Source organism: Papaver somniferum, unplaced genomic scaffold (assembly GCF_003573695.1).
Source record: "Papaver somniferum cultivar HN1 unplaced genomic scaffold, ASM357369v1 unplaced-scaffold_128, whole genome shotgun sequence".
Lineage (NCBI taxonomy): Eukaryota > Viridiplantae > Streptophyta > Magnoliopsida > Ranunculales > Papaveraceae > Papaver > Papaver somniferum.
In genome coordinates, this window is record NW_020621936.1 from 10888554 (window position 1) to 10907001 (window position 18448).

Here is an 18448-nt window from a genome sequence, read left to right on the forward strand (position 1 = left end):
GCAAATTTGTGGAGCCGCCCGGATATAACACGGCACAAAATCTAGTAATGGTTAGATTTCGCTGCAAACAGGGAGATTAGCCAAGGAAAATCTTTCACCATATTGCTTGGCCTCGTGTGAATGGGATCCTTAAAAAAAGCAACCATGTCTGAGAGGACCATATGGGAAACTAAAAACAGGAAAAGTGGGGAACTGGGAACACAAGAACTCAGGTTTGAATTTTCGTTAACGAAAAGGAAAAAAAACAAACATCGAAAACTTTCCCCGCGAGAAGCACCATACATTCCTTTTTGGTTCCCCGAGCCGCCTGAGTAAACCCTAAAACCTCTTCCTCCCTTCCCTCTTTCCTTCCTTCCTTTCCACCTCTTCAACTCATATACGGACCCATGCAAGTACTCGCGAGAGTTTCCTCATTCAATCCCTTTTCGACATTCTTTTCTCATTCTGTTCCAGTTTGTACTAATCTCTATAACCCCCAAAAGTATTTCAAGAAGCATAGTTTGAGGTGCCTCTATAAACCTTGAATGATATTTAAACAATAACAATCACATTACTCCTGTAGGAACTTTTGGTCGATTATACTGATTTTCTTATTTCCTCTCAGCTGTTTGATGCCAGTTTCTCCAACTGTTCGAACAATGGCGCTTAAATTCGAGGTATAATCGCTGTTAATATATCAAATAGAGAATGTACATTCATTGATGCATATATCGTAGGTTTAATGTTAAGAAAATTTAGTAATTGGTCTAATGCATTAGATTATGAGAATGTTTTGCAGTGTTTCGCCTATTTTTAAAACGTTTTTAATGTAATTCCATTGTATGAAGCGAATTATGTGATGTAACTGAAACTTTGTATATTGGGGCACTGGATGGAAATTGATTGTAAGGTTTTCACCCATGAGCTACGTATTGATGAGTAATGGGTGCATCAAGTTTGTTTTTATTGCTCATTTGATTGTTTATCTGTGCATGACGTGTGAATTTCTCATATGAAGGTTTTGGGTCGGTGTAATCGTGCTCGTGCGTCTAAACTTACGCTTCCACACTTCGAGTGTCAGACGCCTCTATTTATGCCTGTTGGAACACAAGGTTAGTTTCTTAATTATTGGGTTTCAATTATTTTCTGATATGCAAACATATGGTTGCTTGGAACGGAGCATTACTAGTAACCGTCAACAACTAAGTAAGATAGGTAATTGAATTTGTCATACCTAATCAGTTTACAGCAAATCAAAAGCAGCAGCATGACTCATAGCTACTGGCGGTAGGATTATTATCCTTTTACAAATATCTTACTCTTGGTCCCTTTCTGGATCTTTACTTCAGTTTAGTAAAATAGTGTACTAGAAAATTTGGTTTGTACTGGAAAATTTGGTTATTTTTCTCTGCTTTGCATCTCCTTACTTATATTTGGAAATGTCAGGTCATCATATAATTTGCAATCTTTCATATGTATTCATTGGTCAGACAAATTAGGAGTATAAGATGGTTGGTCATTTTAGTTTCTTAGTGGAAACACACCTGGTTGTCAATGTATAGTTATTCAACAAAGTTACTTCTTAACAGGCACAATAAAAGGTCTAACGACTAGCCAACTCGAAGATATCGGCTGTCAAATAATACTTGGAAATACCTACCATTTGGAACTTCGTCCTGGTTCAGAGTTGATTGATGAACTTGGGGGCCTGCACAATTTTATGATCTGGCCAAGAGCATTACTTACGGACTCCGGTGGCTTTCAAATGGTTAGTTAGCATTGTTTGTTTACTTTCTGTGCTCCTTGACTTTCATGAATTATTATCTTCTTACTTCTTAGTAATCTTTAGTCGTCATCTCGTTAGCGGTCTACTAGAAGTAGTTACTGTAGTACTTTTTTTTCTTCAATAAAACCATTGTTTCCCTCCTCGTGTGGTACTTCTAAATAGATTATAGTTCACTTTCTCGATCACCTTTATGCAGAAAAAAGCCTGTGCCCGTAAGTTCTTATTGATCCCAATGAGGTGACTCATGACTGTGGATGACCCTTCTAGAATTCTTTGATGCAGAATTTATTTTCAGATTATCAAATTTTCCACTGAATGCTTCTGTATGCCCGTCCAGGTCTCTCTGTTGCATTTAGCTGACATCACTGAGAAGGGTGTGACATTTCAGGTTTGTTTAGCTCAGTTTTGTTTTATTTTTTTATTTGATTCAATTTATATCAGTCAGTTGGTTTATAATTCCCACACATAGTTTTTAACCATTGAATGCTGTAAAACTTTACCCAAGTACAGAAGGTATTTCACTATTTTGTATACCGCCATAGACACGAATCATCAGCAAAAGGATTCTAGAAAGAAATGTACACGTACCGCAAAATATTCCTACTCATTGCTACACATGTGGCATGTGCGTGGAATTAGGGAATGTGCACTTAAATGCTTTAGTCATCCACCTTCTCAAGTGGTTACTGAGTTTGTATCTCCGAGACGTTGATGTAAAATGAGCCCTTCAATTTTGATTTTCTTATTTATGGGTCAAAAGAGGCCTATCTTGCTTAATTTTAGTAGTAGCACGGATATAATAGTAGCTACCACTGTTCTGTTCATATTTGTAACTCCTGGTTCATTTCTCTTATCTTCAGTCACCTGTCGATGGAAAGCCAATGCTCTTAACACCTGAAGAATCAATACAAATCCAAGTGGGTATTCTTGTGCTCTAACTTTGAATCATCTCCCTATCTTTATGTTATTATTATTAATGAGCTTTCCAACAGTTAATGTGTGTTTCTGTCCTTAGTGATATCTGACTTGAGCTTCTGTAGCTGCACTGTTTCACTTAGAATTCATAGATGCATGTTATGCTAGGCCCTTCATTATGGGAGCCTTATCTTAGGTTTTGGGAAACACATTATAACCCGTGGATGGTAAACTAGTGATGTTGGATCTGGTACTCTCTCTATTAGTGGGAATAGCTGCCTTGATTTCTACTTTTAGTTATTTAGTAGCTGATCTCTTACATAAAGGAATATATTGGCTTATCGATGCAATTAAGCTTCTTCTGTACGGATCTGTTATGTTCTTAGCTGCTTCCTCCAAATGTGTATCCAACAATTTCTTTCTACAAAATAGAATTGGAGCAGATATCATTATGGCCCTTGACGATGTTGTCAAAACCACTATTACTGGTCCACGAGTTGAAGAAGCTATGTATCGCACCATACGTTGGATAGACAGATGTATAGCTGGTAAGCAGTCGAATAGGTATCCTTTTTACCTATGTTTGATGCCATGTTGAGGTGGAGAATTTAATTATGTTATTTCATACTAAGTCTTTACATTCCAGGTTTTTTCTTTTTCTTTTTGCCTTTGTTCCTGCTGTATTTCTTAAGCCATTTCTCTCCTGCAGCAATTACTTATTATTAACGTAGCAGCTATGTACTCATTTAGAGATACTACAGCTAATTAGATCCCTTGTTCACCTCCTCTCGTGAAGGTTTCTTATTTATTTTTCTCATTTCCCGTTAATATTGAATATTGATACTTGTATTACTAATAACAGCTCACAAGAGACCAGATGAACAAAATTTGTTTGGTATAGTACAAGGAGGTTTGGATCCAGATCTCAGGTGACATAGACAATAGTTCTTTACCTTTCCTAGAATTTCTTGTGAATGTCTCTCTGTTGTACACAAGCGCACATGGACAATTCTTTTGTTCAATAGCTTGCTAGTTCTGTAACTTCAAATTGCTGTTGTTTTCCAGGGATATATGCGTTAAAGAACTGGTCAAGCGCAATTTACCTGGGTATGTCATACTACATTACTACTCTTGCAATGGTTACCAAATGGATGTGCAAACCTATTTGCACCTTTGTGAGCAATCGACATAACAATGAGATTTTTCAAAGATGTGTTAGAGGCTTGATGGTTAATATGATTTGTATCTGCCTGACGTACTTCAAAAACACACACACCATGATACTCAGTTTTTGTACACCTCACCTGATAAGGGCTCAGTTCACTCAGTTTTATTCTCATACCTCATCTGCCCTGTCCCCAATGCTGCTATTCTTTCAATTGGTGCTTCAGAATTCCATTTCATGTGTGAATTATTCATGAAAAATGCAGACCAACTTTGGAATCAACAACCCCATCTATCAAGGGACTTCATTCTGTCGGGAACTTTGTTTTTTCTTTGTTTAACCATATAGTTTCAACCAATGCTATTGCGTAGTATGGAAGGATCTAGGGCGCATTCTAGTCAATTGCCTGTTATGTGGGTTTCTGTTGCTTCAAGTTACTTTTGAAACATATGTGTACACAACTACCCAGTACAGTGCTTCCCCTGAAACTTCAATTTGCAGATATCCCATCAATTAAAAGGCTCGAGCAAGTTAATTAACTTAGTTTACTTCTGTGATAGCTATGCTATTGGTGGTCTTTCAGGCGGCGAAGAAAAAGATTCATTTTGGCGTGTTGTGGCTCAGTGCACTGCAGCTTTGCCCGATGATAAACCCCGATATGTTATGGTAAATAATGAGTCTATGTTCCATATGTGAAGGACATGCATCAATAAGATTGTTCGAGTGATTCATAACTCTCTACTTTTGTTACCCAGCGTTGTTGAGACTTCTTAATCTATTCTATATGCATATTATTTTCAGGGTGTTGGATATCCTCTTGATATTGTTGTGTGCAGCGCATTAGGTGCCGACATGTTTGACTGTGTATATCCAATGCGTACGGCTCGTTTTGGAACAGCTCTTGTACCTGAGGTAGGTATTTTAACATTCACGTTGAGGAATAAAACTACGAATCCTCCCTTTCTAAGTGTGCATGTGCGTGTGCATATGCGTATGAGTCAATCGTATACAAGTATGATGAAGAGTGGCACATGCTGAGGCTGATGCCGAAAATTGTGATAGCTTCTGATCAAGATACTAGATGTTGTCGAAATGAACAGAAATACTCCATCTTTTTTCTCGGTTCTACCCAAAATTTAGTATATGATGTAGGTTTGTGGTATTTACACCAAAATAATCGAGGCACCTCTTCATTTGCTGAAAGAATCACCTGCTCCTTTAATTCTTTTGCATCTTCATGTCCTCAAACACCCCAACAAAATGGCATGGGAGAGAGGAATATCAGGCATATTACAGAGGTTGGCAACACCATCTTACCTAAGCAGTTCTGGTTAACTGGTTTGATTCATTCCTTACAGCAACATCTTACCTAAGCAGTTCTGGTTTGATTCATTCCTTACAGCAACATACTTAATCAATAGAACTCCTTCCAAGCTGCTTCAGTTTATAACTCCATTGAATATGAACGACTAGAGGATACGCCATCAGTTTCTAGTGACTAGTTTTAGTACAGTAATCGTTCTTGTTGAGACCAGAACAAGAAGAGGATCTGCCATCACTATGTAATGGTGCGGGTTCCATGATTGTCTTCTTTGTTTTTCAACTAAGCTCAACCAAGTCTTTTAAGGCATTTCTGTGTGTTTTTCAAAAAGATGGAGATGTGAATACTGGTGTAGTTAATAAGCAAAGATGATGGGTTGAGTATAGTTGGTGATTTTCTGCTGCAATCTGATTTCTGTTGATATTGTATTTTATCCTACTTTCTTGACTTAAAACCATGAGGAGATATTATCAGTTGTAAATGTTAACATACATGATAGGTTATCAATTATTGAGAATGAAACTGAACAAAAGTCGTTAAAGGGTAACTCCAAGTCAAGTGACATTTCTTTCTCACTTAAACTTCTTGTCACAGGGGTTGCTTAAATTAAAGCACAATGTAATGGCCAGTGATATGCGTCCCATTGATCCAGAATGCACCTGTATGGTATGGTTCCATCTTCTTCGACAACTGAAGTGTTAAGAACTTAATGTTTGCATATTTCAGCTCTATTGTGTTGTCGTTGTAGGTCTGCAAGAAGTATACAAGAGCTTATATTCATTCTCTTGTTACAAAAGATGCTATGGGATCTCAGCTCGTATCATATCACAATTTGTCTTACATGATGAGGGTAAAAATCACTTGGTTTAATAACTATTGGTGCCATGATCTTTGGTATTTTGTTCTATATTCTAACTCGTCGAATGCTTTGGGTGGCAGCTTAGCAGGGACCTACACATGTCCATAGTTAAAGGATGCTTCCCAGAGTGTGTACTCAAACCATCTGATTTTATTTGAGTAGAGTTTTATATCTTTCCCGTGACTGATAGTCTTCTTTATTTTGGTTTTGCAATTCATGCAGGTTGGTTTGTGGCTTTCTTAAGAAGATGATATTCCTATTACTCAAATGTGTTTTAGCTGCATCTGGTTTCGTTTTACCTTTTCTTGTCTTTTTTTATTACCGTTCAAATTGATGACTAGATGTGAAACATTGGCAATATCATAACTAGTCAGGGTAGTTTCTTTTAACACATGATCACCATTCATCCTTGAGTTGAGACGGTCAACGACTTGTACTCTTTCGTCCTAGTATAACATCATAGTTGCGACGGTCAACGACTTGTACTCTTTCGTCCTAGTATAACATCATTCTAGTTTTAAGCCCCAGCGGAAGTTGGTTTAAGCTTAAGTTCTCGCGCCACCATTTTTGCTTCAAACAAAACCAACTGTAAGTTTGCTTCCCCTTTGATGTATTATCTGAACCCAAATATTTTCTAACTCTTGCAGTTCCCCAAAGGTGATATTCCAGAATGGGTCTGCGATGCTATGGAGGTAGCCTGTATCGACATCTCTACTTGCTGTTTTCCGTCCAACGATAAGGTCTACACAAATACAAGTAATCCTACCAGTATAAAAACGAACGTACAACAATTTGGCCTCACAACTGACGTTCATTTGGTCGACAGAAAGAAGAACATATTCATCAATTAGAATTTGCTACACGGCAGCATCAATTTTGTTCCACAGCTGCTGCTTGAATAGCACAACTATACGTTCATTTTGTGAATACATGAGGGCTCTCTAATTTTGTACCTAGTATATGTTGTTTAAACCAGGATAGGCCTATATTTTTTTAATCATGCAAGATATTTTTGTATTTGTGAGAAGATGCTAGGTTCTTTAAGGGTGCTATTGTTCTAACGCACACTTAGGAGTGTTCCCACAAAAGAGGATAGACAATTTAAAATTCCCACAGAAGAGGAAGGGACAAAAGAAATGAAATAATGGAATCATCTCATTTCTTGTACCACCACTCCTATTCTTGAATGTGTGAACGCAGTTCGGAGATTAAGTTGTTATAATAAAAAATATTAAATTGCTATGATTCGTGATCTTTACCTGAGAAGACCGTTGAGATGGTTACTCTCACACTAGCTCAAAGTTTTGTATCATATTTACATTTACGCCAGTGTCATTTTCTATAAGCTCATCGAAGAGATGAGTAACCCACAATCAGTTGTTGCCAACAGGCAACAACATCATCTCAGTTATAGAGTAAGGTACTCAGAGTAAACTTCGAAGTTCAAACAACTTTGTATGAATAGACCAACTGAACAGAGTACATTTAACTGAATTTACAATATGATCGAAGTTCTTTGGTAATTCTTACATTCCCTCCAACACCCAATAGCAAATGCAAGATAGGCCCATGACTTCTTCACCGTTCTTCTATTCTTGTTCCCATATATTGTCCTTGACACTATTTGCAAAAACCAACGCTGTCCAGAAAATAATACCAAAGTTTCATAATTTCAGTGCAATGTAAAAATAAGTGGCTCTGAGTTTCCTGTTCTGCATTTACAGAAAAGACGCATACTATTCTGTGCTTCCCAGCTCTAAGCGGGAAACCTACAGTAGGTGCACCATTAGGTGCACCATTGTGGCAAATTGTCCAAACCAGAAAAAGAAAAAAAAAAAACACTTCTAGAGAGGTGCACCATTGTGGTTTTTATGCAATCAATAAAAAAGTTAATTATCCTGTTGATTCAAGTAAAAACAACCAATTCAAAAACTGCAAATATCCAATAAAATGTCAAAGCACGTTACAGAATTCACAGAATCAGCAAATTGCAACATCTTTCCCTTTAATCATCAAGAAGTGAAGATGTATACTATTTATCCACACACTACTACATAAAGAGATTGGAGTGATCCATTAAACACCAGCATATTCAGCTTTAAAACTAGAGAGATTTCCAACACGTAACAGATCAGAGATTGAGCAATGGCAAAGAAATAAGCAAGCTTCCATTAATGGTGAACATTTCCTCAATAATTTACAATATCATCAGTGAAAATAATTTCTTTTAGAAGGAAAAAGAATCAACGCAGTGGATTAGTAATTTTGGACTTCCATAACTAAATGAAACAAGGGCAACTTATTTGAGCTCAAATATTTGTCTGATACCGCTTACCTGCCGTATAAAAAGTACTCTCGTTTGTATCATTCACGATTCATCTCACTGGAAAAATACGCATCTGGGGCTTCCTTAGATCACGAGTTGAAGTACATAATCCTTGTCAGATTTATCAGAAGAGGTTACTGCTCATTACCACTTATGAGATTGTTAAGGCGACCATTAAATTCAAAGTTGTATACATGGCCCATTTTTTTCCGTTTTGTCTCCAAATATCTCTGGTTATCCTTTGTGATTGGGGTTAACAACGGAACTCTGCCCACAACTGACAAACCATAACCTTTAAGCCCAACATACTTCGCTGGATTATTCGTCATCAACTTCATTGAGTGTACACCGACATCTCGTAATATCTGCAAATAATTAAAGGTATAAATGCAAATGCCTTAATCTTATTCTCGTCCAGAGCTAGAGCTATGGTTTCTTTAATATCTTGCAAAGCAAAGTCGGAAAATATTCTATATCTATTGCAAAAAAAGGAAAGAAAAGACCGGCGCTTTCAAATAACGATTACTTCATTAACATGTTGGGAATAAATTTTTAAGTAGATGCTTTTGTGAAACAATTAGTTCACTAACTGAGTTGGGAATATCATTTAGGCCTTGCTGTGAAGTATGATATTTCACATCAAATTTCTTAAGGCCTTTAATTTCCCAATTTATTTTTAGAAACGTTTTGCTTATTCGATCACTTACTAGATGTCAGATTTTGTGCATTCTCCAAATTTGTTTCAAGATAATAATGCATGTTTCCCTCCTTTCGCTTCGCTTTTTCTATATTGCTCTAGGGGATTTTTTTAAAATATTGTAATATATAATTTCTCGCGAACTTAGCAAGCTTTAATCGAAGTTTGAACAAAACAAGTACCTGCGCGCCAATGCCGTATTCTCGTGAATCAACAGGTAATCCAAGCTCCTCATTTGCCTCTACTGTGTCCCGCCCATCATCCTGCAAGTTGTACGCACGAAGCTTGTGGCCGAGACCAATTCCCCTTCCTTCGTGCCCACGCAGATACACCAACACACCCTTTCCAGCTGCCTCAATTTGTTTCATGGCAAGTGCAAGCTGATCCCCACAGTCACATCTTGCCGACCCAAATATGTCTCCGGTAAGGCACTCGGAGTGTACCCTTACAAGAATGTTTTCACCATCCCCAATATCACCCTGTTTACAACACAGATACATTCAACATTTCGTAACAGCTTCACCCCAATTTCCAAGTCATGCTAGATGACAACTGACAACTTAATTGACGTATTGAGATGACGTGCATTTCTAGAAGTTTGACAACACATGGGTAACAACATGGTTCAATAATTTTGATAGAATGTTCTGTTTTAGGATCTATGAAGTACAGTTTTGTTGTCTAACGTGACACGTCAGGATGTATCATTATGCTCGATGTAGCTAATGTGAACTCTCAGAATGGAATGAAGTGTCTCGGTCTAAATGTACGATCTCCCATTAACTAGAGAGAAGATCAGATTGTTGTTACATCAACACATTGATTTTACCAGGAGGACTCTTAATGAATGTCACAACCACAATTTCAATAAGGCTCATTCTTGGGCCAACTTACTTGCTTATAATTTTTCAACTATCCTGATATATTTGTTTCTTTCAGAGAGAAAAAAAAGTTCCATTTCAAGTGGATAAACAATAGAATCTTCACAGACAAGAACATATAATAATAAGCATATGTGACTCCTCCTACCATTATCTTTAGACTTCATTGTGATGAAAAAAATCAAACAAACAGAAAATACAAATAAATAAAAGCACTAAAGAGAGTTCTCAAATTCAAGAATTTCGCTTACTTTCACCATGGCTATATGCTCAATTCCATCTAACATTGACTTGTAACAGTAGGCCTCGAAAGGTCCCCACATGGTGGGTATACGTGCCACAGAGGACCGCTCGACCAGTTTATCTGACTTCCTTCTATATCTATAAAATTTCACAAGAAATATAAATCTGAGCAAAACTGGTTTAGGAATCAAATTTGAAGATTAAAGACACTTGCCAAATGCCTACCAAAATGACCACAAATACTACCGATATTCCAAGAGTGATCAATTAAATATATGAGAATGTTTACCTGATTAAATCAGCAATTGATATAATTTTCAATTTCTCTCGCTGGGCAAATTCACGAAGCTTTGGCAATCTTGCCATGGAACCATCGTCATCAACGATCTCACAGAGAACCGCAACAGGGTCAAACCCGGCCAAGACTGCAAGATCAACAGATGCTTCAGTATGCCCTGCTCTTTTGAGAACACCTCCATCCCTATACCTCAAAGGGAAAATATGTCCTGGACGGTTCAAATCCTCGGGTTTAGAATCTCTTGATGCAAGAGTCAAGATTGTCTTTGCCCTATCTTGGGCGGACACTCCCGTGGTTGTGCCATGTTTTGCATCCTAAAAAACCCCCATTATAGTCAATATGCGACGAAAGATAATAATTTTAGATGAATAGAAGATTATACACGTAAACTATTGAAGCAAGAAAAAAGTCACACAACAAAAGGATATAAAAATGCAACACAAATTTGGGTGATTCGCCCAAATCGAGGATTAAATCTAGGATCATGTTTGCAGAGAGTGCTATGGCTTGGAATATAGATGACAATTAAGGGTTTAAGGGTTTCTCCCCTTCCTTGCACTACTTTTTGCAAGGAGAAGACAATCCATAGCTTGTATATGGATTGTAAAGGAATCAACATTAACAAATTACTTTTAGTTGTATTAAGAAGGAAAATGACATACCACTGTTACTGTGAATGCCGTACAAAGTTTCTCCTCGTTCTCCTTTGTCTGAACCATTAAAGGAAGCTGTAACCTATCCAAGTATTCTCCTTGCATGCTGACACACACAATTCCAGTTCCATGCTTTACAATAAACGCCATAGCTTCAGGAGTTGCTAATTCTGCTGCCATTATTAGATCTCCTTCATTTTCTCTGTCTTCGTCATCCACAACAATGACCATCTGCAATAAAGAGGAAGACTTGAATTAAACAACAGACAGCTTGATCATGCCACATCATACCCAATTCCGAGCTATGGATACAACTTTTCACTAATTTTGGATAAGAGTAAGAGAGAGAGAGAGAGAGAGCCAAGGAGAGAACAAACCTTGCCTTGACGAATATCTTCAATGGCCTCATCAACGGAAGCGAATCCACCCGTTGGCGTATCCCAATCGGGTTCATCCTTGTCCATAAAGAAATCATCAGTTGTAGGAATCATATCTGCTGCCAGGGTCTCAAATGCACCTGATAATTTAGCCTGTTCATCCCCAGAAACAACTGCAGCTCTAAGTCTACTGCCACCTTTACGTGAATTACTCAGTCTAATCATGGAAAAATTGGAAGTGTTTGCATTTGCTCCAACCAAGTTATCACATCTTAGCCCATTGAACCAGTTAAAATATTTTCTCCCTCTTCATAACAAAAAGAAGGTAGTCAGATCAGTCCGCAAGTTATCAATTAAAACATCCATAAAAATCTACAAATATATTGCGGCCAGAGTGCTCTTCATAAGTAAACACACCAAAACAACATGTGGGAAATTAGAACCAGTATTAGGCACATACTGGACAACAAAACAGTTGTAACCAAAATTTCATATTGTTAGGTAAACATAGAGCACGCAAACCATGAGTAAGCAACTTCGATTTACTTAAGGAAGGTCTTCGCGCTAGATTATATACAGGAGGCTCCATCAATTTCACAATGAAAAGGCAACTACATAAGCTAGTTGCAATCTCTTATGGAACTAATGAAATTGAATTTCTTTCATATACAAATTCTAATACAAAATATGGGTGTTTCAAAAAGAAACCTAACAGAATTTTACATACTCTTACCCAAATAAATCAAACCCATGGATGAAGACACTAAATTAAATTAGAGAGACCCAGATAGATTAATGAAGAACAAGTAAATCCTATAAAATCTCAGAAAAAAATCAATAATTCAGATCCAGAGACAGAGAGGGAGATTACTGTGAATGGGAGGGAGTAGTAATCATAGAGCAAGAAGGGTTGATAGACGCCATCTTCAATCAAAAAAAGCTATCTAATCTAAATTGGAAATAATCTATTCTTTGTTAATTGGGAGAATTTTCCTACTTATGAAGCTGAGAAATAGAAGAGAGAAAACGAGGAAAGGTGAATGAAGACGAGACTGGGAGTTATTATGACTACTGGTTTGGTATTTATATTGGATGGCTGAATGGATACATTCAAAGAGCTTGAAACTTTTTAATCGTCTACCACCACCACGGCACCACCCACCAAGAAATTACAGAGATTATTGCTGAAAGAAATAATATTGCAATATCCCTTATTAATTTTCAGAAAATTGTGTACGTTTCTAGACAGATCACTGGGTCCCACTAAATCTGATCTAACGGTTTTTAACGCTATAATCTCACGGCCGGTCCATAAATATATTTGCGATTACTTAAGCTCACTTTGAGTCTTATGCTAGAATGGAGTCCTAGCTATTTTAAGTGAGGTAAAAGTGTGGATTGTAACGTTTAATTACTTCCGAGTTGGAGTCATCCACACTTTTTCGGACGCATTTTCTAAAATTTCAGTGAAGAGCGTTTGAAATCCAAATGAGTGAGGCAATTTGATTAGCGCCAACGTTTGCAGAACATGTCACGGCTCATGTCATTGTCACTGGGCGTGACCGTTATAACACGTTTTGACGGGTGAACATGTTTCGGACAAAAAAAGCGTTATTTAGAAGAAGAAAAAGACGTTTTGTATACGTTATTCTAAAATAGCGAGCGTTATAACGGTTAAATAAAAAATAAAAAAGAATTATGGCTTGAAATTGTTATCTAACGATTACAATGTTCGTGAAAATAGATGAAATTGTAAGGAAATTAGATCTTACATCCTATTTGACAATTAAAATCAAGACTTTCGCCGATTAATGGAGATACTCTTATATTTAAAAAACCAAACAATAGATTTACGATGATGGCAGTCCAATTAACGTTGAACTTCTTTTTTTCCCCTCTGGAATTCTTCCACCACTAATTTCAAACTTCCAAAAATTGTTCGAAATACTGAAGTGGCAAGATAAAATTCGCCCACTATTATACTCGCTCTAATGTAATCTCATAGTAAATTTATAAATAAATGACTTATTGGATGAGTTTGAACTACACTTAAAATTAAATCATGTTTGTTAAAAGATTTTGTTGGTAGTTGATTTGCTGTTTTGCATTTAGAGATGCCGCATATGCGTCCTGCATGCACACCTAGCAAAAGAGCCTTAAAACTATAGATAGATGTTCTACACCGTGTCGACGCGGTTTGTTTGACAGATTTTAATCATCGTCATGTATTGTAATGTAATTTTCATTTTGTTAGGTTTTCCGAGAGAAATGAGCAAAACAAGATGCCATATTATGGGAATTCTCAAAGGCTAATCCAGATTCCAGCGTGATTAATATCCGTACAGCTTCTTCCTAAGCATACTCTTAACTATCATGGCAGATGGTCTAACCGTACAGGAGAATTTGACTCCTAGAATTATTTCATTTCAATAATATCGGGCCTGCTACTGCGGGTTCATGGAAAAACGTGCAAGTTCTGAGAAAATTCCGCCAAGATGGCTATAATGTTGAAACAGGTAGTCAAGTCAATAAAATGCACCTGAAACAGTTTAGTGGCAACAAACAAATAGGAAAAATCAAATTTTAGATACTAGGTTTCTTAAAATAAAAACCAAAAAAATTGAGTGGTAGTACTACATAGCACATTCTACACTTGCTAACAAAAAAAAATTAGGCTGCTTGTTGTGAAACCGCCCTCTGTTACTCTCCATGCTTCTTTGTTGCTCTCCAGCGTCTGTTCTCGGCTAGAAGATGTTGTTTCCCTTTATTTTATGTTCTTGTTGTTTTAGTTTTCTTTTATGCTTTATCTAGGGTTTGTCTGTGCTTTTTTGGGTTTGTTGTTTGAGAATGTTTGTTGTTTGTTCAAGTATGATTTGTGATCTAATGAAGACAAGAGATCAAAGCATATTATCATCAACACCGATCTACCACCAAATCGCAACAACAACAACTCCTCCGGCTATTAGGTTTAGTTTTATTTTTATCTGCCCTGCTCTGTTACTTTCTCTTGTGGATTTTGTGATCATCTCAGTAATGGGGTTCTTAAGTTTGGATCACAATCTGTTTGACAGCCGCTCCAAGTTTGGTTATGATTTTCTCCGACAGGTACAGGAGTTCCGACGATTTATCCGGCGAGTTCATTGTTTTCCGGTTGATAGAGTTTCATTGCAACCTGCTTCTAGCTGTAGCCTTTAGAGTACTTTAAAAAAATGTTCTTCAAGGGTTGTGGATCATATTTCACCGATTCAAACTCGCCCGGATACAAGCGGGTGTTATTGTTACGGTTACTGGTTCTTTGGGATTTTGTTGTGTGTGATTCTGTCAACTGAGATTCGATTATTAGAGATTCGATCCTTGGTCCGATGAGAAAGTGACTTGCAGTCAGGGCTATGTAATTTGTTCTTCATGTTCTTTAACTTCCAGGTTTAATCCCTGGTTAAAAAAAAAAAATTGTGAAACCGCCCTCATCTGATGGCATACGAAAATAATTGAAAAATTTATTTTATTTTTGTTTCTTGCTTGGAAAAAAAATCCCACTTTCCTGTAGGGCTGAAGGAATCCATTATCTTGATATACCCAGAATCCAAGATACCATATTATGTGTCATGCATGATGTCAGGCATTAGCTAAGAAAAACTCTGTCACTCCAAAGTCCAAACACTACATGGCGTCAGACATAAGGGTAACATACTCGCATCAGAAAACTCCGGTAGCGTTCATTTAACAAACTTCATAAAAACACATTGTAATGCGCCACCAAATAATATGTCGTGTGACTGTTGAATCATTAGGTTCTTTATATTCTTTATAGATTAGAATTTAAAATTTGACTCGTAGGTAATGTCTACTGTGGTGTGGGTATGTAAGGAAGTATGTAACCCGCGTGATGTCCGTGGGGATATGGGTTACACTTATTAGCTCATTTATGAGATATGGCTTAGTAGTTGTGGTAAGCCAATCTTGCATGCTTTAGAATAAAGTAAACAACATAACTGTAGAATGCTGTTATTGGGGCTGATTTTTCTTTCCTTTTTTTTTTGGTTTGAGGGCTTTATAGGATTTTAATATCCTAAATGTGGATAAGGGAGCTAAATGTGTGTTAAAAGTCAAATTTACCTTTTAAATATTTGTAACATAGTCCATTTCTCAAACTATCTGAAAGTTCTCATGTATTGGAATGCTTTTTCGTTTTTATTCATATTGGTCTTCTCAAATCCGGCAAGGCGGAGAGTTAATTGAAGAATTCTGAACTGGGGAAAAGCCGAGCTTTACCAAATCAAATGGGGACTTGGGCGAAATCGAGCTTTACCAAATCATATCGGGACTGGGGACGAGGCGAAGCCGAGCTTTACCCAATCATATCGGGATTTGGGCGAGGCGAAGCCGAGTTTTACCAAATCATATCGGGACTTGGGACGAGGCGAAGCCGAGCTTTACCAAATCAAATGGGGACTTGGGCGAAGCCGAGCTTTACCAAATAAAAAATGTGATTCAAATAAAGAGGCATTGATGCATTGTAGTTTGTAGTTGTAGATTGAATTGGTGAACCAAATTTGAGAAGCTGCCCGGGGCGTAGCACGGGCACAAAATCTATTTATCTTTAACTTAGTTTCCTTTCTCCTCGGTCTCCTTCTTTCTAGAAAGCAACGGACACGGGATTCCCTTGAACGACTTCCCATTGGATTTCTAATCCACAGCGAACAAATTTACTCCTTCCCCAATTACGAACACAATCTACATCTACAGACTGTTTATGGATTGACCTAAACTTCCATTTATCGCATGATTAATCAAAAATATCCCATGAGTTTTTCGGAAAGTTTCTGATTGAAATCAAGGTAAAATAATATTGAGGTACAGATCCAATCCCCGAGATGCTTGAAAAATGGTAGCGAAGGGAAAAAAATGTATGTATTTGATAGCAACCCAAAAAAATAAATCAAAACCCATTACCGCAAGGTTAGAGTCCGTGCAGATAACGTTTTGCAGTAGATAATAGGGAAAGATAAACAGGCACTGAGAGAAAGATATTAGTTCATTAGCTTTTGTGTGTTACATAGATAGTCCTTTATATACAATAGGAATAGAACCCTAACTACTATATTGGACTGCACATCCGTGGACTAAAGCCCTACAACAGAGATCAAATTAACATTAAATAATACTAGATTTTTTGCCCGTGCTACACACCGGACGGACCATAAAATCATCCACCATCATTTTTTCTTTTAGCCATCATTTTTCTTTTGGCGTGGTGTGGTTTCGCCTTGCCCCGTCGTGCATTTTTGATTTGGTGTGACTCGGCTTCGTCCCGTCGCTTAGGATTTTTGATTTGGTGTGTACATTTTTTATTTGGTGTCGTGCAGTTTCGCCTCGCCTCGTCGCTAAGGATTTTTTATTTGGTGTAGCTCGGCTGCGCCTCGCCTCACCCCGTCCAGTCTCGATACATTTTCGATTTGGTGTTGCGCGGTTTCGCAAATATAATTATGTTTTTGGGAACCATATCTATCCATTTTCGTGTTTAGAAATCTACAATTTTGAGAAAAAAGATTAAATCGACTATAATATGTAAAAAAAACTAAAACTCCAAATATGGATCTACCCAATGAAATTAAAGATTACCCTATAACAACATTAAAAATTTATTAAAAGAATAACCTTGAAGTTCTAGGGGTTTGCACCTTGCATACAGCTGTGTAGCTTAACTCAACTCAATCTGATTATCAAACTTTGTCCCACATTCAACTATAATTGCAAATTCCAGCTTAATGTTATTATCAGTTGATACTGGATAACACCGAATTAGACAAACTAAGTAATAAAGACATAACTTTAGGATAAAAATGGAGATAAATCGAGCCCTTACCATCCAGTATTACTCATTAAAGCTCTGGGTATTACAACAAAACAGAAGATGTAGTTGCAAGTTCTAGTGCACCAATGACCCCAATTTGTAACCTTGGTATCGTTTTTCCCAAATTATCATCATTCATTAAGTGGTACTTTTCAACCTGGCAGCGATGAAGTGGTGGTACTCCTTGTTGTCGATCTGCAAACACAAACTTAAAATGTTAAAAACCATTTTTTGATGATTATAGGCATTCGCATATTTCCAAAGTACTTTAATTGCACCGGGTCTTGTAATATCGAATGAAGATCATGTTATCAAGAAAAATATACCATTAATTAGGAAGAGCTTACTCATGAAAAATAAGTCTACCAAGATTATTCTAAATTCCAAGTTGGTTCTGGTTTGCAGCATATTAAAGGATCAGAAAAATGGTGTTTCTTGCCAAAAAAAAATTATCACTTGGAAACCTGCAAGTGGTGAAAATGCCAAAAATGATTGAAAAGGTTTTAGCCTACAAAAGTTAATAACGCCATCTGTGGGAGTTGAACCCACAAATACATGGTTGAGCACCATGCTTTCTTCCATTTGAGCTAAGACAGCAAGCACAATTTCTTAATATACATGGGACTTAATATATAGACACTTTAGCGCATATGATTCATAAGCATAAACAGATTTAAGCCCAACGTGACACTCTTGCACAGGCTAGCCGAGGCTCATGCTCTTAACGGTATTAAGACGTCATCTGCAACACTCATGAACTGTGTCAGCGAAGAAAACTCTACGTCATATGTCAAGCAACATCATCACACTTCCTAAACACCCATTAAAGATTTCTACTTGCCATGCAAACATATTGCAAAGAGAAGTCCCTAAACCCCAAGGAACCAAATGCGGTTTGTACGAACCATGCACCTGTGAAAAGATAAAATTTAAACGTCTTACATATAAGAACAATGAAAAATCTTATATGTTCAGAACAGATGGCAATCCTTGTATCTTTCTGACAGTAAGCATTACTTGAAGATGTTGATAAGAGTAGCAAGAGTAGGCGTTCAAAAAAAAAAAAAAAAAAAAAAACTTAACTGAAATAAACT

The 18448-nt window shown here is 37.1% G+C and overlaps 2 protein-coding genes across 3 annotated transcripts; one reads left to right on the plus strand and one right to left on the minus strand.

Annotated features, from left to right (window-relative positions):
* The first annotated feature begins 212 nt into the window (after positions 1 to 212).
* Positions 213 to 6823, plus strand: LOC113332046 (queuine tRNA-ribosyltransferase catalytic subunit 1-like). Of its 2 annotated transcripts, XM_026578710.1 has the most exons (15): positions 213 to 505; positions 605 to 656; positions 998 to 1091; positions 1569 to 1747; positions 2103 to 2153; positions 2626 to 2682; positions 3108 to 3228; positions 3543 to 3609; positions 3746 to 3787; positions 4406 to 4511; positions 4647 to 4757; positions 5761 to 5832; positions 5915 to 6016; positions 6106 to 6152; positions 6248 to 6823. In XM_026578710.1, the coding sequence occupies exons 1-15, from the start codon at positions 387 to 389 to the stop codon at positions 6357 to 6359; spliced, it is 1332 nt and encodes a 443-aa protein (XP_026434495.1). In that variant the 5' UTR covers positions 213 to 386; the 3' UTR covers positions 6360 to 6823. The 2 variants fall into 2 exon arrangements, with proteins under 2 accessions (XP_026434495.1, XP_026434496.1); XM_026578711.1 differs by lacking the exon at positions 3543 to 3609 and having other exon boundaries at positions 4429 to 4511.
* A 1348-nt stretch (positions 6824 to 8171) lies between these two features.
* On the minus strand, positions 8172 to 12678 carry LOC113331935 (bifunctional riboflavin biosynthesis protein RIBA 1, chloroplastic-like). The gene is made up of 7 exons (XM_026578569.1): positions 12372 to 12678; positions 11501 to 11807; positions 11133 to 11354; positions 10462 to 10784; positions 10181 to 10310; positions 9231 to 9527; positions 8172 to 8716 (listed from the first exon to the last, which is right to left on the minus strand). The coding sequence occupies exons 1-7, from the start codon at positions 12422 to 12424 to the stop codon at positions 8486 to 8488; spliced, it is 1563 nt and encodes a 520-aa protein (XP_026434354.1). The 5' UTR covers positions 12425 to 12678; the 3' UTR covers positions 8172 to 8485.
* Positions 12679 to 18448: the final 5770 nt, after the last annotated feature.